This window comes from Elaeis guineensis, chromosome 2 (assembly GCF_000442705.2).
Source record: "Elaeis guineensis isolate ETL-2024a chromosome 2, EG11, whole genome shotgun sequence".
NCBI lineage: Eukaryota > Viridiplantae > Streptophyta > Magnoliopsida > Arecales > Arecaceae > Elaeis > Elaeis guineensis.
In genome coordinates, this window is record NC_025994.2 from 16569954 (window position 1) to 16594588 (window position 24635).

Here is a 24635-nt window from a genome sequence, read left to right on the forward strand (position 1 = left end):
ATAAAGGAGTCGGTAACACCGATCATATAGCAATAATAACCATTTTTTTGTTGATTTCTTGTATCCTTACATTGATCTAAAACTTAATCCCATCTTTGGACCTTTCATGATTAAAGTTACTAAGCAGGTTATTTTTGACCTTGGAAGTGAAAATGATCCAAATGGCTTTCCATTGCATTTTCATAGACACTCTTAAAATACTTTAAAAGAATATTTGCCTTAAAAAAATTTTCTATAGTAGCACCAATTTAAATTATATTGATTGTGCTTATATCATGCTGACTCCCAAAAGGGATAGTGCATCTTGAGAAATTCTTTGTGCACCATGAACAGTGTAAAAAATTCGATGTAAAATACATTATCTTGTTCAATTGATCTATATAACTATCATTTTTCAATACGTATTTAATACCTACAATTTCATTTTTTCATTTGAAATTTTGAATAATAAAAATATCCCTCCTCTTCAAAAAAAATTATGACATCCTATAGCATGTTATGATATCATGCATCAAATTATGTCTTCCTGCATGTAGGATATCATAATATGGCCCAAAAAATTATGACATACTGGCATATTATGATTTCCTATATATAGGATGCCATAATATGGCAAAAAAATTATGACATTCTAGTATAATATGATATCATACGTCAAATTATGACTTTCTGCACGTAGGATGTCATAATATACCTCGATATCGTAATGTGGAAGGGATATTTTTGTCCAACCACTTTTCAATACGTATTTAATGTATGTAATTTTATTTTTTTTTTTAAAATTTTAAATGATGAAAATATTTTTATTCTTTAAAAAAAATTATGACATAATGCGGTATATTATGATACCTTTATCAAATTATGACTTTCTGTGCGCACACAGAATATCATAATATCGTACAGAAAATCATAATATAGATATAAGATATTATATTTTTTTTTAAAAATAAAAATATTTTTATTATTTAAAATTTTAAATAAAAAAATAAAATTATAAATATTAAATATGTATTGAAAAACAATGATGCGTTGATTAATGAGATAATTCGGTGCCTACAGTAGATTTTCTACGCCGTCCACGGAGAATTTTCCAAAGCGCGTTTTATCGGAGAGTTCAGGCCCATCAACTCGTCAAACGACGTCTTTCAAATTAAAAGATTTTTTTAATAGTATTATTTTACTAAATATTCGTGCAGAGAGAGCAAATAAAGACATTATTATGATAAGGAAGACTGATAAATGAAATCATGACTGGCCTGAGATCCAGGAATAGCAGTATTAAAAATATTTTTCACCACATACATAACCATAAACTCAAGAAGAAAGTACCAAGACCGGTGGAGAGGAGCAACCGGAGAACAAAAACCAGGTTAGAGATAAGATTAGGCTAAGGGCAGGTAGTACCAAAGACTCCTGGCCCAAAGATCCCGTCCTTAAATACGCTACCTACCGAGGGCCGTGGCCTCTTCTTTTCCATTTCGCTTCCTCGCCCGGACCCGAAGGGGTGGTTATTATTACGACTGCGCCCTCTCCCGTCTCGTTTCTCCCCTCCCTCTTTCGCCGCGCGGCGGCACCCGAAGAAGAGAAGAGAAGTGAAGAGAAGACGAGGCGGCGGCGGCAGCAGCGAGGTGGGGAGAACGAGGCGGCCAGAGGAGACGATGCGATCGGATGAGGAGGAGGAGGAGGAGGAATCCGGCGCCGGGATCGGAGCAAGAAAGAGAAGAAGGCCAACCACCAGCAGCGGCGGCGGCTTCGGCAACGGCCGGCGGTGGTGATGGCGTTGCAGATGACCTGGCAGCAGCGGGGCATGCAGCGCCGCAAGGCCGGGCCCCCTCTCGGCCTCAAGAACCTCGGCAACACTTGCTACCTCAACAGCGTCCTCCAGTGCCTCACGTATACTCCTCCCCTCGCCCAATTCTGCCTCGCCTCTCAACACTCTTCCCTCTGTGAGTGAGCCTTCCCTTCTCTTTCTTCCCTTCTTACTCTCCTCTGCTTTCGATTCGAAGACGGATTTTATGGCTTGATTTGGGGAAAAATTTCTTGGCAGGCAAGTCAGTGTTCACGAACCGGGACAAGGAGTGCCCGTTCTGCATCCTGGAGTGGCAAATCGCCCGATCCCTCAGCCTGGACGGGCCCCTCGAGCCGCCCTCCAAGATCCAGAAATTCCTCACCCTCTTCGCCGAGCACTTCCGCTGGGGCCGCCAGGAGGACGCCCACGAGTTCCTCCGGTACGTCATCGACGCCTGCCACAACACCTCCCTCAAGCTCCACAAGCGCCTCGCCGCCATCTCCGGCAATGCCCCCAATGGGATCCCCAAGCCAGCGGCGGAGCGCTTGGGGGAGGCAGCGGAGGGGGCCGGCACGGTGATGATGGATATTTTCGGCGGTGCGCTGCTCAGCCAGGTGAAGTGCCTCACCTGCAAGGGGGAGTCCAACAAGACCGACGAGATCATGGATATCAGCCTCGACCTCTTCCAAAGCAACTCCTTGAAGGATGCCCTCGCTCGATTCTTTCAGCCTGAGGTTCTTGACGGCAACAACAAGTATAGCTGCGGCAAGTAAGGAAGCTGTGTTGATACGGATATTCCATTACTTGTTTCATTGGTGGATGTAGCGATTTAACTGGAATTCTGTGATATGTTTCAGGTGTAAGAAGCTATCTGTGGCCAGAAAGCAGATGTTCATTCTTAGAGCACCTAATGTACTTGTCATCCAGCTGAAGGTGATTGTTTATTTATCTGGTGATATCGCCTTTGATTTTTTTTTTGTTTTTCCTGGTTTCTGCATTGTCTAGGTTTTTACGGTTTTGCAATGGTGTTCTCTCTGTAGAGATTTGAGGGCATACATGGTGGGAAGATCAATCGGAACATTGAATTCGAGGAGGTTCTACTTCTTTCAAAGTTTATGTACAATGCAACTCAGGTTTGTCATACCCCATTTTGCAGCCTTTCTTCTTTTTCCCTTAGAAGCTGTCTGTCAGTCTCTTCTAATGAACAAATAGATGGGGTCATTAGGAATGAGTAATGCAATGCTGGTGGAACACTATTAATTGGTGGAGTGCTAGAATATTGATGTACGAATACTATTCTACATGATGAATGCAGCTTAAGCATCTTGCTCATGTGTATTGTTAAGTATGTAGTTGGATCATATTTGAGCATTGAGAAATGTGGAATGTTCAAGTTGTATCAAATAGAGAAATGGGTCATTTGGGAAATCACTAGCATATGCACCTTAAAATTTACTAGTCTGGATGCACATGCTATGCATGTTAATCCTATTAAAGAAGAAAGAATAATGCAGAAGTATAGAAGAAGAACTATTATAGACATAAGAAATTTATATTCGCTAAAAAGAAGCAGTGATATTTAAATGGTGTCATATCTATAGACATAAGCGATAAGCTCAGCATCTATTAAAGGGGGGCTTTGCATGTTGAAGATTAGGAGGGAGGAGAAAGAGGCCTCATAAATGTGAGGTTGCTATCATAGGTTGTAGGACGTGGGGCATAGGCAAGGAGGAGACATTGAGAAAGGGTGGAGCCTGGGGGAATATAGAGAGAGGCCAATGGGAGCAATTATTTAAGATAGCTAGGTAAATTAGAGGCATAAGGCTGAAAAGGTTTATAAATTTTTAATCTGGTTATATTAACATCAGTTGGTTAAGTGGTAATTCTTAGTAAACCTCTAAAAATCTGTGAATTAGTTAGGATCAAGGATTCAACTGCGATCTGTGTATTGCTTGTACTACTTGATATGATACTAGGTTACTAGATGTGTTGGCTAAACTATGTATCGATATGGACCTCATGTCATTAATCATGCTGTACTGACCAACGATCAATATAGGGTCGTCCCATGGTTTTTAGAACCCTGATAGAGAGAGAATCATGTGTGACCAAGTTTTTCTTTTAGATCTTTGAGCATAATATTTACATGGTAAAAGTGATGGGCGAACAAATATGGCTGCTGGATAAAGGAGAAGTTTGTTCCAGTTAATTACATTTATTTACTGCTAAATTAAATTTTATTTGACAAGAATTGGTTTAACAAATTGGCAAAAGGTGGAAGAAATATCAACAAACTGGAAAAGCCAATTCACTCTTTCCAATAGTATTGACAACGAGACCTGTATATTTGTTATTTGAATAGCCATGAGGAAAGAAATCTATCATATGCCCAGATCTTTAAGGCATTGAGGAGTGGAATAAGAGGGGGGAATGAGCCATTTAACCCTGTTATTTCATCCTTTTTCAGCCACACACTTATAGGAGCGCTTGGGTTAAACCACCTTTTTAGAAGGGCAAAATGTATTTCTAAATTGTTTGTGCACCACTTTTTGCATTCCAAATCCATTTATCCCACTTAACCTAGGAATACTTTATTCTAGCATTTTCTCTAGATTAACTTATTCTGTTTCCAAACACAACCTAAGGTCCCGTTTGGATGTTGCAAGACATTACTCAAGCGACAAGATATAGTGGCTGGAGTTTCAGTTTAAAAAGTTGTAGTAGTGGAAGAGTTGGAGGACTTGGGCAACCCATGGATCTCATATCTTGTTTCTTGGATAAGGTAAATCACCCTAGGGATGGGATATATTATCCCTGAAAAATAGAAAATAACGAGAATAAGCAGGCTGATTGATCCTCTCTTCCGTTATCTCTTTCATTGTGAGCTCTCCTTTGTCTGACCTTATATTTCAACATTTAAATCAAGATTTTAAATCCCATGGGATGGAGATGTCTCGGTATCTTTATGGAACGGGATGCCCAACTATCCTGTCCTGTCCCGATAGCTGTTCCGATCATGCATTCTGGTAGCTAGCCTATTTTTATCTCCTCTTTTTCTTTGATTTATTTTATTTTTTTTCTTTTTTTCCTTCTTTTCTTTTTTTCTTTTATCTTCCTTCCTTTTCTTTTTGTTTCATTTTATCCCTTCCTTTCTTTTTTTTTTCTTTTCCTTTTTCTTATTCTTTCTCTTTTCTTTCTTCCTTCTTCATTTTTTCTTCTCTTTCTTTCCTTTTACTTTTTTCCTTTCTTCATTTTTGTTTCTTCTCTCTTTCTTCTTCTCTCCCTGCATGCATGAATTTCGGAGTCCCGACCCTGTTCCGGTCTCGTTTTCTCACAGGAACAGGATGAGATAGCTGGGACGCCCCCTATCCCGCCGGGACGTAAAACCTTGATCTAAATGGAGCCCGATAGAATTTATGTCGACAAGAAAATTTGAGGAATTCTCATTTCGCACAGATTAATTACTTATTCTTTGACATACAATACATACATGCATACATATATACTATTGGGGCATACTACTGGGGCAGTGCTTGTTGTTCCTGATGTGTTATTATGTTATTAGCATAGCCAGGCATGATATTGGCATAATTCTAGGTGTTTTGTGTAGACTATTGGATGTCATACATACATATATACATACATATTCTTTGACAACATCTAAATATACTACTGGGGCAATGCTTGTTGTTCCTGATTTGTTAGTATGTTATTAGCATAGCTAGGCATAATATTGACATAATTCTAGGTGTTTTGTGTAGACTATTGGATGTCAAAGTCCTTTTTGTTATCCAAGTTTGGCTACATATGCATTCCACCAGTTTATCTTGATGATATGAACAGGTGCCTCTTATTGGGTTTTTGGATGTGTTATTTGAGGATTAGGGTTGCATAACAAAAAATGCTCTGGTCTTGCAAGATTTCTAATGAATAGAACATTAGCTGCCAACAAGTTTTATTTAAGAGTAATGTTTAAAAAATGTTAATTTCTTGTTGAATTATATCAACTATTCATCCTTAATATCGTATATCTGTAAACTACAACCCATGTTAAAATCACCTACTAGTGACCATCAAAATCATCTACTAGTGAAAAGTATAATCAAGTGTACAAACCTGATAGCATGTTGCTGGGACATTTGGAGGATGGTAGTTGCAAGTTTGCTCTTGCGAATGGTATGCCTAAGGTAAAAAAGTTTAACATTTGGGAAATTATAGAATTTTCCTTAGAGTTCATGAAGAATACCGAAAACATAAATAATGAAGAAATTAGAAATAAATTGTAACACTGCTAGGTTATGCTCACCATGGCAGACATGAAGTAATATTCTACGCGTATCTTATGAATATATTCTGATCCATTTATAAACACTAATTCAATTACCCAAAATTTAATTCTGATAACCATTCACAAATTAAAAAATTGAATAATTGTAGGACATTCTAATAATTAGGGGAGTAATATGACTATGACTTGAAGCATTTTATTGAACTTGTTTGGCAGTGATTTTCGTGATGGATGCCCTACATTTTATTGGCTGTTTGTACTTTGTACCTTCTATCTCAGTGCACATACATGTTGAATTGAATGATGTAATTGATGAACATGACATTCTCCAGATTAATCTGGAAGGGAAGAGACATGGAGCGAAACAACTAGTGATAGTGACTGGAATGCATAACAATACACCTTTTAGAGAAAGGGAATTTTACTTGATCAAGTGCTATGATGAAGATTTATGAGTTTGGAGGGAGATATAAACTAATTGGACTGACCAATCCTTTGTTGGGGCAGAAATTCGTGCAGGCTATCTTGTTGCCCAATTTTATGAAAAATAAATTCAAAAACTTGGGTGTTTTTAGACTTTTGCACTTCCTTGAAGGCTTAAGGTTGGCTGCTTTTTGGCTGGCAAAGAAATACTTTCAACACAATAGGTTTTTTTAGGTTATGTCAACTCATTTAGGTAGTTGTGTATTCTGGAAAAGATACTCAGCAACAATTGTATAAATTTAACAATCTTATTTGAATGTTTGTTTTGTTATGCCAGTCAAACATGTATGCTGCATTGCTTGTAGTATGTCTATCCTCTTTTAGACCATAGGACATCCAACTTTGCAAAGCATAGAATTCTTTCCTTTTTTTTTTTTTTTTGATAAGGCAGTTACTTCATACAATCCTAGTATGAATACAACCCAGAGTATCAGAAAAAAGAATGTCCTAGAAGGACAAAGGCAAACAAGAAACATCTAAGTTCCACTAGAGTAGTGAGCAACAAAAGAAGCTACCCAATTCGCCGCACTATTCGCCACGCGATAAGTGTAGTGAATCACCTAGGAAGGGCACCCTAGAAGCAAACTCTGGATGTCACGCACCAAGGGATGAAGCGACACCGTTTGGTCATGGGCCCCCTGAAGCCAGGTCACCACCATCATCGAATCTTTCTCCACCACCATCTGCTCAGCCCTAGGATCATCCTAGCATAGAATTATTTCCTTAAGTAACCATCAATTACACCAGTACTCAAGCTAAAGAAAAGGATTAAGAAGATGGAAGTGGACAATGTAAGAAGCGAATCAGTTCTAGCAGTGATATCTCCTATACTTGGTGCCGATCACATCACTGCAAGCTAAAGAAAAGGAATAAGAAGATGGATGTGGACAATGTAAGAAGTGAATCAGTTTTAGCAGTGATATCTCCTATACTTGGTGTCGATCACATTACTATTGCATCATTAAATTTGATAAAATTGCTAAAATGGCTAACCGTGACTCCCCAACCAAGAAGACACATTTGACTCATCCTGGTTGGGGCCATAGCTATAATTGGATTCATAAGACATGATACAAAGTCATTGATAAGTATTGTGTAAGCTCAAACTAGTAAAGGGATTAGGTGTTGCTGGGTTTTGTTTGTTGATAAGAAATAAGGAAAAAAGATAGTAACCAATCCTTTGGTAAGCTAGGTAAGCAAGGAGAGCATTATGTGGTTCATTGTCCTCCTTATTATGCAATGTAAGGTTGCAGGGATCAAAATGAAAAGGAATAGAAGTCAAACGGGATGAGAATGGAAAATGAGAAATTAAGAAAAAAATATTAATATTCTATTGTTTTGGCACAAAATGATAAAATGCATCAGTGCCAAAAAACGGAATGCACTGGAAAGTAATAATGATTCCTTTCTAATGTTTAATTTGGTCAGTTGTATTCTAGAATGAAATTAATTTTATACTTGTTTTTGAGTATATCTTTTACTAAAGTAAATACAAAATTTAGTGATATTTGTTAAAATTAAAACTTAATCATATCAGGCATTCCTACTTTATGTCATATATACCAAAGATGTCAGTCATTCCCATTTTAGATTATAATGCTACATATGAAAAAATATAATTCATTTTTCATAGTAATAAGAATGACCTTTTCTCCCATGTAAGAGTGGATTTACAATTCTCCCATTTAAGGGAATGTTGATTCCAAAGGCAATGTGATTCTATTACCAATTGGCAATCCAAACATTGAATGATTCCTAAAGATGAAATTCCATTTTGTTCAAGCTCTTATTATGTGAATCAAATGTAGCATTAGTTTTTATCTTCTAGAACATGCTACATGATATTGAAACCAAATTAACATGTCAATCAAACATCTAATTTCCTAAAATTATTAGAATTTTGGGTTCTATTGCCCCTAAATTCATAAATACTAGCTTATAACCCCGTGCCATGCACGGGATGCGATTTTTGGTTGAAAAAATATTCAATTTTATTGATTTATTAATATCTATTCTATACGCATTCAAAAATAATAAATAATAAAAAAATATTTTGTGCACAGTGTGGATTATAAGCTATTTAAAAACTTTTTTTTTTCTAAATTTAAGGTTCTCCATGGGCCTCATGCCCTTAGCTCCTCTTAAAACCCTCGCCCTTTTTCCGTATTAGCATTCATTTTTTCTGCTTTGCTCTTCGCCTTCGGAGCTCGTTTGCTCTTCTTTTCTCTATTTTTGCTGCCATGGTGGAGCTCAAGAGGCTCTTGGAGAGCCGGGACCTTATTTGGATTGAGCGTATTGGTGCCCACTTGTACCTCCGCGGCTTGGGCCTCGACTCCGTTTTGGAAGCTCGCACCATCTCTGAGGGCATTGTCGGCCAGCAATTTGCTTGCAAGGCCACGAATCTCATCCTTCAGTCTCATCTACGAGGTCAAGATCCGAGAAGAAACCTTGTAAAGCTAAGTAAAACCAAAGGACTTGCTCCGTTGAGGATTGTCGCGAGACATCCTTGCAGAGCATTCGGCGGAGGAGAAAATGTGGCCATGGACACAACTGTTCACACCAAACATGGCCTCCATAGTGCATGCACAAGGTGCAATTGGACCACGTCAAATCCCACGATGGATAACATGCCACGCTACCCCTTGTATTTCACCAATTCCTAATTGCACACCATGCACTGTGCATATGCTCCAGGATTTGCCCTGTTTCAGTGGGACTTGGTGCATGCAATAATTTCTTTGTTTGGGTAGTGGGTCCAAGATAGAGCGTACTATGCACCGGTCCACAGTCTAAGAGAAAAACTAAACACCAAAAAATTAAACAAATGTAAGGGGAAAAAGAAGGGAGAGAAGAGAAGGCTTTTACACTTGATGGGAAGTATTTTTTCATCCATTCTTGTTGTTGTTGGGATTTTTATTGGCTTCTTATTTTCCCCTCTCCCGATCCCCCAATTAAAAACATTTTTGGTGCATAGACCAAGGCAGAAACCACGGCATTGTTCCTTGCTCTCCATGCCGTCGGAGCTCTTTGATCGCACCTATTCCCCAATCCTCCTCCTACGCTCCTAGGTCCCTATCTTGCTCGTGTTTTCCATCTCGATTCGTTGGTGAACAAAAGCCGTTTTGATTTGTTGGGCGTTGATTTTCCATGTTTTTCTCATCTTTTTTTTTTTATTTCTTGATCGATTCATTTTCTTCTTGAATTAGCAAGCGAGTTTCTTTGACCATCATTGCATCTGGTTGTCTAATTGATCGGTTGTGTGAATCATATTTACTTTTTTTTTTTAGGGATTTGTTTTTTGGTTGATTTCGTTATTTGTTTGATACTGAGAGGGATTTGAGGGAAGTTTTTGACGTGTTGGATTCAGGAAGTGAGAAGGAAGGGACGGTGAAGGAGGAGAAGAATTTGCGATGTCTTTTGATGGAAAGGAGTTGCAATGGATGTGTGGGAGACGTGGCAGATGGAGGCATCTATGTTGACGACATGTGGTGGATGGAGGCACTGCCAACGCAGATGCCTCCATTTTAATTCATAAATATTAGCAATGAAATAGCCCCTTCTACTAATGGACTAGACAACCTTATGTTGTTGAGATTGAATGGGAATTTTTGTTAGCTGTCTAGATTTTTCCCTGAAGTAGTTAATTGTGGCCTTTCTTCAGTCAAATTTAGGTAACTCTCTAATATTGCTCAAAGTTTTGATTGATGAAAAGGCCATGTTATTTTTGTGAGCTTGATTTTGACATATCACAGTTCAAATGCGGATGAGTTGTTCTGTTTTGGTTCTCTGGAATGAGAAGATTGTGCATTGATGTCATGTTCTCTTTCACAAGTAGTTATTTTTGTGGCTTCCTCAATCAATTTTTGGTGACATTCTTAGATCAGTCAAAGTCGTAATTGAAGAAGCTGTGTTAATTTTGTAAGCTTGATTTTGAGAGAACTTATATAAAATGTATACGAGTTTGTTTATGAGTTTTGTGTTGTCTTTTTTTTTTTTTTGGTTGAAATGAGAGCATTTTGCCTTAGTGACATGATCTCTTTCCTGTTTCTTGGCTAAAGAATTATTGAATAATAATTTATAGTAGTGTTTGCATTGCTAATCTTGAAAGTAACCCACTTCAGTTAAAAAATAAGAGGACACATTTGCCGATGACACTTTGGGCCATTTGTGATGATTTATTTGATCATGTCTTGAATGTCAAGATGATCTTATGCTTCTATGAGCATATTTTGAGCATTAATGATATCTTCAAGACATTCTTGGTGGATATGGATGGGGAGGATGATAAGGTGAATGAGAGGGCGCAAATATTTAGCCGTGGAGTGGAGTGGATAAGCTTCCCTTTGGCTTTTCTCTAGAATGAAACAGTAGAACTCTGTTAATAAAAGATATTGCCCCTGAAATGTGAAACAAATGTTGCTTTTGTTGAGCAGAAGAATAACCTTTTTAATGGTAGTTTCTACTTTCAGGTGCTCCTCGCTTTTACGTCATTCTACTTTCAGGAGTGGCTAACTCAACTAAGTTATTCATGGAGGGTATCATGTAGCAAACACAAGTTGGATTGGTGTGCAGACATCTAATTTATCGTGTTTTGAGTCTTATGCTGGAGTATGGCCTGGAGCCAAAAACTGCAAGATGTATGGATATGGCTATGTTGGACAACTGTGGTAATTGGCAGGGATCAAACCTAAAAACTGCACTAGGCTCTTTGAGCCAGTACAACATTTTGTTATTGGATTTTTCTGTTTACCTGAACCTTAAAGATGGGGAATATTTGTGTCAGAATTAAGTTGAAGTTGGGAAGAGGTGGCTAATGAAGTGGTATTGAATGTATGTTAGCTATCTGGTCTGTTGAATGTTGAATGGGATTTTGGATATATCGACGAAAGCAATAGAGGACTCAGCTATTTTATAGGGTTTGGAGAAATCTGAAGGGAGAAGAGCTTTAGGGTGCATTTGGTTCGTGACTGGAATCAGAATCGAAATGGTTTGGAATAGGAATTGGAATGGCCATCTCCCCCAATGCATTTGGTTCATCACTGAAATTGGAATCGGAATGGGATTTGAATACTAGGGGAAAGTAGGGATTGGATTTTGTGGGGATTAGAACATTCCGATTTCCTTTTGGAATCAGAATGGGAATGAGACTCCTTGCAACCAAATAGCTGGAATGGGAATTACTCATTCCCATTCGCATTCCAAAGTCCAAACCCCCCCAACCAACATGCCCTTAGGTTCATTGGGAATGTTGGATATTATGGAAGGATAGAGATTGATAGGAAAGGAATGATGTTAGGTTCTGGAAATGGAGTGACTATGGATGAATATTGAGCCTCTCCTTAGTTTCATCTCTGATGGAGGGACCAAATGCCTGGTGTACTAGAAGTTTTCAAATTGATACAATACCTTTGAGGCTGATGGTTTTACGAAAGCTGCTGACCTTCTTATTAAAAGGATTTGTTATAAAAAAGGGAAGGAGTCATTGGGATATTTGTGTAGAGGGTGAAATGAACTCCTGAATTCTGAAAGCTGTATGCTTGCCTAACAAAATTTTGGGTTATCAGTACCTATGTGGCTGCTTTCTGCAAGTTTTCTTTTTTCGATTTTTGGGTTTCCCCTTTTATTTGTTCATGTTCTTCTGTTTTCCTTTCCCTACCTTCTCTGGGGTCCATGTCCATTTTCTGAAGTGTTAGTTTGGCAAACAGTCTTTCTGTTTAAGGAGTTTAGACTTCACCTACTCTGCCTCATTAAAATGGGAAATCTGTATCTATATCCTTTAGACTTACTGGTTTTTAATTGAACTAAGGTGGCTGATCTTTCATGTCTTTGACAACAAACAACTATCTTTCATTATTCTTTTTCTTTTGTAAGATATTTTCTAATACAAAATCATTGGTATCATGGTAATGCAGGATTCGCAGCCTGAATATAACCTTTTTGGCAGCATCGTTCATTCAGGTTTCTCACCTGAGTCTGGACACTATTATGCATACATCAAGGTCTCACCTGTTGTTATTTTTTCATCGTTATATAGTTTCAAGTACTTGAACTTGTACTTCATTCCTATTGATGCATCTGCATAACAAATGACTCAATTTTCACATTATCTTCTGCAGGATGCTTTCGGTCGCTGGTATTGCTGTAATGATGCTCATGTTTCACTTTCAAGCACACAGGAGGTTTTGTCTCAGAAAGTCTATATCTTGTTCTATGTACGCAGTAATCAAAGCCCACGATCTAGCAAAACTAGTTCTCCCTGCAATTTTATGAAGTCTTTGGATTCCAATGGAAGTGGTGTATTACTAAGCAGTAAGTCTGCGGAGGGTTTGAAGCCTCCGATAATAAAGCCAAATGGGGTTTCTTCTGTTAAAAGTAATGGTTCCATTATGTTGAAGAATGGTAAGATATCACAAAATCCACAAATCAAGAACATTAACTTGAAGAACCTCGGGATAAAAAGAGCCATTTCAAATGGTAATGACAGCACTGAAGTGTGTAATAGTGTTTCTGCTCCAAAGGATTCTAAGGCACCTAAATGTAGCTCTTCCAATGAAACTAAAGTTATGCATAAGGTTGAGGTGTCATCAGAACCTTATAATAATGCTGCTGATGAGAGCATTTCTTCTAATTCGGTGACATATGGTAGTGCACAGACATTGTCAGTACCAGATGGAAATGGGTGTTTTAGTATTTCGAAAGTGGAAGTACACAAGGACAATGGTGTCCAAGGTGTGGAAGCTGTGAGAAAAGATCTTGATTGTGACAATTCATCCAGCCGCATGATTACTAAATGCCACTCTGGTGTCTCAGCATTTAAGAGAAAATCATGTGATAGTGACAGAGTTGAAAATTCAGTACAACATACCAAACAGTCTAGCAATTTGTCCAGGGAAGATGTTTTATTCAGGACTCGGAGTACATGTTTTAAAGAGCAGTTTATAGGGGAACTTGAAAAGTTTAAAGAAGTGTAAGTCTCTGCTTCTTGCTACTCCAGCATGATATTTTTTTTCTTTTGACAATTATTTGTTGCAAGAAGAGAACTTGCTACTTTTGCATTGGCAATTTAGCCACTATGCTCCTTTATGGTTTTCCAAGGCATCATATACATTTTCCGAATAATTCTTTGGTTAATGTTGCAAGAGTTAGCACCTGTTACATGGTATCACCAATCTTTTCTGGTATCAATCATATTGGTGGTCTTTTCAGGCTTGCTAAAGAAGCCCGTTCAGAGCTACAAACATGTGGTTGGGTTCATGAAGTGGATAATTTCATGCGCACCAGAAAGAAGTCATATTTACAAGCAGCTATGGATGATCATGTTAATGGTTCTATAAAGTAAGTGTTCTGCTTCATTCTGCAACTAATATAAAATTTTATATGCTTGTGTCTTTTTATACATTTTCATTTGGAAATCATCTCTGTGCCTTTATTTAATATTAGAAAAGGGTAACTAATTTCAGTGCTGTTGTGTGTAAGGGCGGATTCAGGAATTTTATGTATAGGGGGCACAAATACATTATATTATTTGAACTATAAACCACTGATAGATCAAATGGAAAATCAGATCTTGTTTATGTTATTAAATTCATGACTATAAGCAAGTCTTTTTTAAATATTTTAACTTCTAAAAATATACTCATGATTCTATTGGTTACACTTTTTGCTATAATTTAGTCTGTACGTATGAAGCCTCAAAAACATGCATAAGTGCAAATAACAGATTATATTATCAAATAATAATTGATGTTGTAGAGATGAATAAGAGATAGAAGGAAAAGTTGATTTGCACACCTTGATCAACCAATGATGCAGTCAGTTTTGAGGGATAATGCCATGGCATATTAGCAAGATCTGGATATCTTCTCTCTCTCTCTCTGTCTCGCGGGCGCGCGCTTTTGCCACCCCCCTCCCCGCCCCCAAAACAAACACACTATAATGACAAAAAAACTTATTAATCTTTCAAATTTCAGAAATAATATAAATGCATAGAACATGAGAGCAACAATATTAAATATTTTGTCAACAGCAGATAAGTTCCAGTGGTGCCCCTTTTTTTTTATATATATTGTGCTCCTATGTGTATCTTTCACTGTGATTTGTGCAAGGCTTAAAATCCATATCTAAGCTTTTGAAAAATGTTTTGTTGAAATCAATTGACCTGCTGTCACAAAATAGCAACAGCTTCATAAGCTCTCCAGAAACAAAAGGCAAGGAAAACACTTAATAAGACCTGAGCCTAAATCCATGTTCAGGTAAATAAAGGTTTAGTTGCCTAAGATTGGTGAAGGGAGTGTGTGTGGGGGGGGGGGGGGAGGGGAGAAAGAAGTTTGATTTTTTTTTTCAAAAAAGAGAGAGAAGGGAGGATAGTAAACCTGCCCAGGCAGCACAAGAACAGAGATAAATTAGACAGTAAAGGGATTATAGATCTAATTGAAGTCCTTTTTCATTATTAAATATTCTAGCGATTTGTGAAATTTTTTAAATTAGGAAAGCGTCTTGATAAATTTGAAAACATGAATGGGGGGACAGCAGGATAGGGCCCAAAAGAAGAGGTTCAATTGATGCTAAAGGAATGGGCTCCTAGGCCCCAGTTAGAGGAGAACCAAGGGGGCCACACCATGTAGATTTACTCTTTAGAGGGGGCACAGACTGAAAAACATAATATGGGAGGTATGGGTTTTTCTTTCAGCCAGGGGGGCATATGCCCTTATGAGTGCTCTCTTCCCTCTGCCACTGGCTTTGGATAAACTAACTCTTGGCAAATAGTAAATTACGAACTATTTTTGGGAATTATATAAGCAATTGTATCCAACAATTGCTAGCAATATATTGTTCCTGCTAATCCAAAATGACCACAGAATACCAACCCATTTTAATTTAGGTTAATGTTGAGGATTATATCCTCTGGCAACAAAATTCCAGTGTTTTGTTTATGTTTCCTTTTATGGATCTTGTAGCATAGCCCTGCTCCCTGCTCATGTTATAATTTCCTGTTGAGGAATGCCATACTATATTTCTGTATTTCACCAAACCAGATTCTTTAGATTTCCAACTTGTTACTAGATTTGGCATCAATGATAAAAATAATAAGCATGTCTTTTGATAATCAACATTTTGGCATCAATGATAAAAATAATAAGTACGTCTTTTGATAATCAACATTAGCTGCAATTTACACCTATATTTAAATCTCATAAGTTGGATTGACCATGCAAGCATTATACTTGTGGTGTGTTTGTTTTTGCGTTTGGCTTTTAAAAAGTCATTCTGAAAATCACATTCATTAAAATCTTAAATAAAAAAAAGCACTTTTTGATACATTTGCTGTTTGGTAATAACATACCATAGAATTACTTTTTGTGGATGAGCTCACTATATTTGAAAGTGAAGGTGCAATATCACAAATAAGAAGCTAGAAGCTAGACTTTCTAGCCCCTGTTGAAAGTGGTTTTCTTACTTTTTCTGGAAGCACTTCTCAAAAAATATTGTCAAAGACATTTTTTCAAGGAAGTGCTTTCTTTAATTCAAAAGCTACAGGACTTTTCTTTTGAAGACCAGCTATACCATTGTCCCGTCACGAATATGGGAATAATGAAAGGAATAAAGACTAGATGCTTAGTGATTGAGCACAATGGATCCAAGCAGGCAAGGTAGAAAGGGGGAAGGAATTAACTACACCTGTAGAAGTTGAGCTCTGCATGGTGTAGCATGCACGCCAGCTGCTAAAGTGGAGCACTGGTCTCATGAAACCCGCCAAGCAATTTAGTAACCTTGGCTTCTGCTTGTAGGTGTGTGGCTTTTGTTATGCTTTCCAACCATAAGTCCTCCTTACCAGTACTGCCACATATATGAAGTCATGGAAATCAGTAAACGTGATCAGCCTGAGCCATAGATGCAGAATGGGGCAACTTGTCAGCTGCCTACTGTAGGGAGGCTAGTTTTCCACCTCCCATCTCCCTGTCAAAACAGTGTCCATTATCAAGTTTTAACCTTTCAAGCCATGGGCCTGATGTCAGGTCTGATAACTCATGTAACATTTGTAGAAGTTTGTTGTCAGCCAGATCTCAATACTGTTGACTTCCTAATTAACCATTTTTGTTAATTTCTAATAGAAAATTATGGAAGTGCATCGAAGCTTTAGAGCAATACATTTATTCATCCTTTAGTATATAATCTAGATAGTTTGATGTTTTTAGAAAGTATGGTGGTGCAACAAGTCTCTCAATTTAAATGATTTCCGCTGACATTGCTATTTACTGTAATGCAGGAGGCACTTGGTACTTGATGCTAGGAAGACCTTTAACTCCCAAATTCCAGAATCAGTAAGAGAGCACTTCATTAAACGTTTCAAATCATTTAGTAATGGGAAATTATTATGGGACACTTAGTCCCACTGATGGTATGCTACCTATCTTGGGCAAACTACCAAATTGTATATCTATATTTTGAAACAATTTCTTTTTTACTCCATTGTTCTTTTTGTCTAATTGGTTTTTCAGAAGGCTGTCATATCAATTGAAGAGAAGTCCTTAAATAGGCATTAATTTTGCTGTCCTTTGGTTGCTGCTGGACTGGATGTATGGTCTGTATTGTCTTTATCCAAAATTCAATCCCAATTTTCTTTTGGAATGCAGAAACTGCTGGTATGTGTTAAATCTTGAATGTTGTACTTTATTTCAAATTTCATAGATAGCACGTGCCAATACCATGATTAAACATTGTCACAGCTTTTTAATACTTGACAGCATTTTTTTTTTAATAGGAACATGTGAGAAACCTCATTGACTTCATCACTACATCTGTCAGTGCTATTTACATTTTTGAGGCTGATACTTTTATTTGCGAGAAGAGATTGAGTGCAAAGTTACAGTGCTGTGTAAGATATCTTTTTTGTCATGTTGCTGATGCTCAATTCATAGAGGCAGAGTTTCTCTCCTTTTTCCCTTTTCTAATTCCAACGAGGATGGAACACAGTATCTTAAATATAATTACGTTTATTGAGTTACATGAACTATGCAGGTTTTGGCTTATCTCTACTTGAACTTCTTATGCCTTTCTCCAATTTTTCCTCATGATTACTCTACATTAATTTCAGTGGCAGAGAATGTGATTTGTTTAAAATATATATCTAATTCACAAGTGAGATCATCTTCTAGGCATTTCATTTTCTTATAAAACTGGAATACATATTACAGATTTGGTCCATGTGTCTGGTTGAATTCATGTATTCCAAGTCTTCTTGGACATTCAATTGTTCCATTTAGCCTTACACTTAGTTTTGCCACAATGTTTTGCCTTTTTAACTCTCTGTAACAAGATTTTGATCTACAAAGTGCAATAGCTGCTGGAAAGCCTTCAATCTCATGGAGATCTTGCTTGGGCAGCCTCATTAAGCTATCAGCATTAGAATTATATCATGCTCAATATATTAACAGCAGATAGCATGCGTATAGAAAAGCCCAAAGGTTGGATGGTGGATAGCATATGGAGCTATAGCAAGCGCTATGTACCCAAAACAAGGAGCTAAAATATAATAATATTTTTTCTAAGTGTCAATATATATATATATATATAAAATCAAGGAACGAGCTATAAATAACCATCCACTTAATATCTAAATATCATGTCAACATCCATATGATGTAAAGTTCCATAATCTGCTATGAAATATCATCATCCACTAAACATGATAACATCATTCATAAGATAAAAATGTGCACAATCACCTTAACCATAACATAAGGATATCTATGACATGAACCAGAGAAGAAAGATGTCTACTATCATATAGCATAATTCACCGCCATCATCACAATAGATTAAGGTTTCACGAGAATCTAAACGAAAAATGAAATAACAAATTGATAATTGACTATCTTAATGATCAATCATCATTTGGAACTTCTAGGAGGTTTGCTTAAGCAGTAGAACCGGAGACATCTGAGTCATCCAAATCAAACTGGTCTAGTGCACTATGGAATAAGTAGTTCGCATTGAACCTGTTGCATGGCAGCCGCTATAGCAGGTTTTCGCCTGATGTATCAGGTGATTCATATCCAAGTGCCATTTACCACAGGTATGATATTTTTGGGCCAAAATTGCTATATTGGCCATAGTGCCCAATTTTTATAGCAATGCTTATACTAGTAAATAACTATACATGAAATATGAAACTTTTATCTTAACATTCTCTACTTTTGGATGGGGATATATAAATCATCATTAGAAGATCCTGATGGTATCAGGATTTAAATTTTAAGTTTGGACAAGGGAAAGCTTGCAAAGTTTCCTACTGATTTATGGTCTTCATTATGGAGGATGTTTGCCCATTCTATACTCAAGTACAACAAGTAACATAGTATGTTCTTGCACTTAGTGTGGTTAATACACATTACACAATCTAACGTGTGGTAAGACTAAAGAAATTACTTGTCTGTTTAAGGCATTGAAACACTAATCTAATGAATTGGGTTAAGAGAGGGGCAGTAGTATATGAGGCTACACAAGGTGATTTTGATAGGCAGTTATGATACAACATTTAAAATTAATTACAATAGTTAAACAAGTAACAATGTGTTAAAGGATAATGCAAATCCACATATCGATCTATCTTTGTTACATGAAGATAATTCCAATCTGTGCATGCCTCTAGAGTTTAATTTGACGAACCATGGTGAGCCTTAAGACTATATAAAAAAGTGATCCTTGTTTATGCAGTTGTTTACAAGCATAGTCATTTTGGTGTTGATAGTTGCATTGATGCTTCCTGGGCTAGGTCTACATGAGATGGAGGTTCTGCTTTAGCATGTTGCACCATTTTTTGGAGGTAATCTTGTGATAAAGACTGAATATTGTAGCAAAATAAAGCGGAAAGACCTCAAGACTAGGTTAGAAATTGTTGCTCTCGTGGGGTGATTAATAAGTACCTTAAGTGTAGTTTGAAGAGGCAGCTTGTGGACTGTAATGCATGTATATATTCTATCATTATTTTCTATTGTATTCTTCATTGTTCTTATCATGTATATCAAGAGGGGTGAGAGTAATTCATATTGTATACTTGTGGTGATCATACCACATAGTAAGCCCTAGATCAGTATTTTTTTCCCATTTTTTCCTTTTTTCCTTTTTTCCTTTTTTCCTTTTAGAGTTGCCTTAAGGACTATATAATGATTTCCTTTGTGAAATATGGAAGATCAATCTTTTATGAAACTATGTAGACATGTAGGTACTACCCCTCAACCCCACCCCTAACACACATGGACCAAACAAAAAATAACATAAAAGAAAAGAAAAAAAAAATCCCTCTTGCACGCTGTCTGTGGATGCTATTTCTGAATTACTCGCCCTGAAGCTTTATCCAATTACTGACTCCTCGCTTCTCTTTGTTTCTTTAATGGTTCTCTGTATGTGTGTGTGTGTGTGTGTGTGAATATGTATAATTGGACAAGCGCGCGCGCACACGTGTGTGTGTGTGAATATGTATAATTGGACAAGCGCGCGCGCACACACACGTGTGCGCGCGCACACGCACAACACAAACATCCACTAGATACATATATTCTGTGTGCATGTGTGTGTGCGCGCGCACACGCACAACACAAACATCCACTAGATACATATATTCTGTGTGCATGCATGCTTCCTTGATTAGGTTTTCTTGGTTTTTTGGATCGTTTTGCTTTTTTACTGCTTATTGATGATAGTATAGATTCTCACTCTCTTCTTTTCTGTCCTGGTTATTCTTTCTTTAATCAAGTTTTCTTCTGTTTTTACATAACTCCCCCTGTCACCCTTCTTTTTCATCTAAACAACCTCATTTCAAGGACTTCTAAAATGAAACCCCTTCGTGATCTTTACAACACTAGACTAGAGGACGTCACTGTTCTTTTAAATCAGCAGTCATAACAATCTTCATGCCAACTATAAGACCTTCAAACCAAGCATATCATGTGCATTATGAGGATGCATGAAAACCATACTAAGTAAACCTTAACTCTTGTTAACCTTTATTACTGTGTGCGGTATAATATGCTAGTTCTGAATTTAGATCTTCATTTTATTGAAAGAGTAATCATTGGACGATAGATATTTGGGCATTTTATAAAAGTGATTTTCAGAATGCAAGGACTTAATAAATATGAAGCATTTATTATCCATTAAGAGGGTGATGGGTGGATAGAAAAATTGACATGAGCTACCATCAACATTCAAAAATTTGCTCTTGAGGAGGGATCGGATTATATTGGCATTCATGATATGACCAATCAGCAAACAATCAAAAAAGAGCCAAATATTTGAGGAAGGTTTCAGTCTTAATGATTATTTTAGGTTGCAGCCCTAAGGATTATCTTAGGTTGCAGTTATAAAAGGGATATTAGCTGGAAGGATAATGTTGAGGTCCACATATGTACTACAAAAACCCAGAAGAAAGATGAAAGTAGAAAGTTTAAATTGATTCTAAGTTTCTAACTATTGAAGTGGCTTTGAGATGCTCCATTGTGATCAAGTAGCTTTATTATTTTCCTGTCCAACTAAGCCTATTCTAGATAAAGGATTTTGTTGATATAATGTAGCATCAAAGATAAATTATCAGCATATAGATTTATATTCAGCTCGTGCATCCATGCTGCACAAAAAAGGACAGTCACTTCTTATAGGAAGTTCTGAAGGCAAAAATTACCTGTTCTAAAATTAATGTGGCTTACCGTTTGTTTTATAAGAGTACCTCTATTTTTACCATCCATTATTGCGATGCATAATCTCGAAAGCCTACAGAATAAATAAAATTTTTGTTTGTATAGTTTAGAGGTAGCAGACCATGTTCAATAGTTTGGACCTTCATTTTGGAACCCCAATCCTAAAATTTCATCTTATCAGATTTCTCTTCAAATCTAATCAACCTTATTGTAGCATGCCTATTAGCTCTCTGTATGGATGTAAATATCATGGTCAACTGTTAGGTGTGCTTTACTCTCCTAGATTGCTGTGAATAAAATTCAGTCTTTTCCTTAACAGAAGTATGGCCTTTTATTTGGCTAATGATGATCATTAAAGAGGAGTCCATTCTTGTTAGAAGAATCATGCTACCTTGAAGGTCAAGGGATCCTTGTTAAATTGTTCATGCCTCGACGAAAGCCCACCTCACAAGATAGGCATGTGACAACACTGCACAACCACAGGGATTAGGCCATACAGAAGCTAACAAGACTTGAAACATACCTCCTTGCACACATCACATGTTGAGGTTCATCTGAGCATCTAAGTGTTCAAAATAATAGAACAAAAACTAAAGTCCATAACATAATAATCATACAATCCAACACCCTCTCCTCAATAAAAGGAAAAACTCCAACTTATAATTATCAACTAAGAAAATATAGTACAAAGATTTAACTAACAAATCCTCAGATGGAAAAAGGAAATTGTAACAACTTCAACGAGGCTTCAATTGCTCTTGCTGTGACCCAGCACCCACTAGATTCTGCTGGTCCATCTCATCTGAAAAGGAGAGGAAAAGGCTTGAGCTTTATATCCTAGTAAATTCTAAGCAGATGTATATGTTTTAAGCAAGGTTAGGATTGAGCAATTTAATGTAAATGTATAAATTTGAACATGTTTCATCTTATTGAAATCAAGAGTGTAAAAATAATCTGTAAACTTCCACTGGTTTGATAAACAAAATAATTCATTATCTTTCAAGTTTTGGGCTCAAATAAAATGAAACGCTCATGACAAACAAACCAATTAACCATAAGTCAGTTGCCATGATTTGCCACGCCGCAGTTTGCCCGATGACAAGCATCGGAGAGTATCATGATTTGCCACATGATAGGCATTGACCAATTGTCATGATTTGCCCCATGGCTGGCATTGTTCGATAGTAGAAACAGTTAGCCAAATTAATGATTATGATATTGATAACAATAACCTTACCAAGACTACCAGCTTATCAAATCTGATAATGAAAAACTTACAAAAATTTTGATTTCAGAATTCTTTCCCATACAGGTGAAACACATTCATGGTTTAATCATAATATTAATGTAGCAAAGATGAATAATTAAGTTAGACTAAATATGTTAATGCTGAGATAACAAACTATTAAATTTCTAAAGCAATGATCAAATACACTACAAAACATTCATCAAAGAGGATGGTTCCATAAAAGAATCTAATTTCAAAAGTTTTAACAAAAGTAAGAGTGTATGGGGGAGAAAACTTACTGCATACATGCTAGAACAAACAAATTTAAGATATTCTAATACCTCAAAACTCGCCTGAGAAGAGTAATCACTCTGATATCAGTCTTTATATTGAGTATTATGAGAATACCCAGGTCCTAGACTGAAAGTTTGAGTCCACTTTTGACCCCCATAATGACCAAACTAGTAAAAACTGGAATACAGAACTTGTAAATCATGAAGCTAGCTTTGAAATGAGTACCAATATAGATATGTATTTCTCAAGTTGTGCCTCTGGAAATGTTGCTGACACAAAATGTCCAAAAATAGACAATCTTAATTATTCCTTGCTTGCATCAAAATCACTCCTAAATAGTTTAGGATTTGCAAACCATTTTAACAATAAAATTTCTAACACTCATATCCTTAACATTGATTAGTTGACGAACAACATTCAAAAGCAAAGAAGGGGAGATCTAGGCCCTCAAGTGCCTAATAATGCAAACTTGGAGAGGACTTACCTCAAATGGATATATCTTCAATTGCTAGGGCAGTTGGCTATTATCCAAAAGTGGCTTTTATCATCCTTCGTCAATGTATGAATTCCTAATTCCCCATGTCCATGAGAGCAGAGAACACAAGTAACAAGAGGGGTTGGAGGTTGGATGCACGAGTGAAACAGGGGAGAGAGAAGATGAAGAAGAGGGGATATGTGAGAGAGATCTTGGTCAAGAATTACATGAGAGAGTGAGAAGAGAGGATTGCATGAGCGTGCGTGTGAAAGAGATACAAGAGCTAATCAGGTTCAAGGTATGAGAGCACATGAGGGTGCATGTGTGAACAAAAAATATTTGAGAGAGATATGAGAGCGGGTTTGACATGGGTTTAGCTAATCAGGTTGGTCTTTTCGAGTTCAGGTGAATGGGTGAGGAAGGTATTACAAGCTCCTCTCTTAAACAAAGTTTAGTCCTCTAAACTTAGCATATATAGTATGCTGGAAAGTCAAGGATACTGGTCCCCCATCCCATCCTCTTGTTCCTAAGCAGCGTCTTTCTCTGTATGGTTACTCCATGTGCCTTGATATAGGGTATAGTGTGACACACTAAGACATGCCAGCTCCTACACTATTTGTATTAGTTGCTCTTCATAAATCTCATTGATCTGAAGGGACTCATGCTCAATCACATAATCCAATATATATTTTCTCAACATAGATGTATGGAATATATTATGCACTCTTTCTAAAGTAGGTATTGAAGCCAATCTCTTAAGTCACCTCACTAATTCTGGCTTAAATCTTGAACTACTCCATATATCTTGGGCATGCCTTGTTTCCCAAACTTCATGTTTTTCATGGTGACACCTTCAGAAACATGTGATCTCTAACTTGGAACTCCAATTCCCTATCTATTATTGGTGTGGCACTTTTACATGCTTGGCGCAATCCAAAATCTCGTTCTGATCGATCAATAGCCATAGGAACCAAATCTAGTCTTAACAATTTTGTTTTACCATCCTTCCAACTAAGGAAGGTTGAACTGGTACCAGCTGGCGTGCTAGTAGCCAACCAGTACAGTACCATACAATATCGTACCGTACCAGCATTAAAAAAACCCAAAAAAGAGGGAAACCCCCCACCTACTGACACTAAAAAACAAACAAACAAAAAAAAAAGAAACAGGGCCGAACCGGTTGTTTGAGCCTCGAACTATACTGAACCAGGCGGTTTAGCCCGGTTCAGGCTGGTTCGCGCCAGTTCGGGCCCTGATTCGAAAATTATGACCGAACGGGATTGTTTTCGTGCTGGTTCGGCACGGTATGGGCTGAACTGGGCTGTTCGGGCCGATTCGATGAACCATGCTCCCAACATATTGGAGGTCTGCACTTCCTTTTA

The 24635-nt window shown here is 37.2% G+C and overlaps 1 protein-coding gene across 1 annotated transcript; it reads left to right on the forward strand.

Annotated features, from left to right (window-relative positions):
* The first annotated feature begins 1417 nt into the window (after positions 1–1417).
* On the forward strand, positions 1418–17571 carry LOC105059469 (ubiquitin carboxyl-terminal hydrolase 25). The gene is made up of 10 exons (XM_010942771.4): positions 1418–1946; positions 2048–2558; positions 2647–2722; positions 2830–2922; positions 12473–12559; positions 12677–13527; positions 13767–13895; positions 16828–16959; positions 17060–17203; positions 17323–17571. Exons 1-8 carry the CDS (start codon positions 1775–1777, stop codon positions 16946–16948), a joined length of 2040 nt encoding a protein of 679 aa, XP_010941073.1. The 5' UTR covers positions 1418–1774; the 3' UTR covers positions 16949–16959; positions 17060–17203; positions 17323–17571.
* The last annotated feature ends 7064 nt before the right edge of the window (positions 17572–24635 follow it).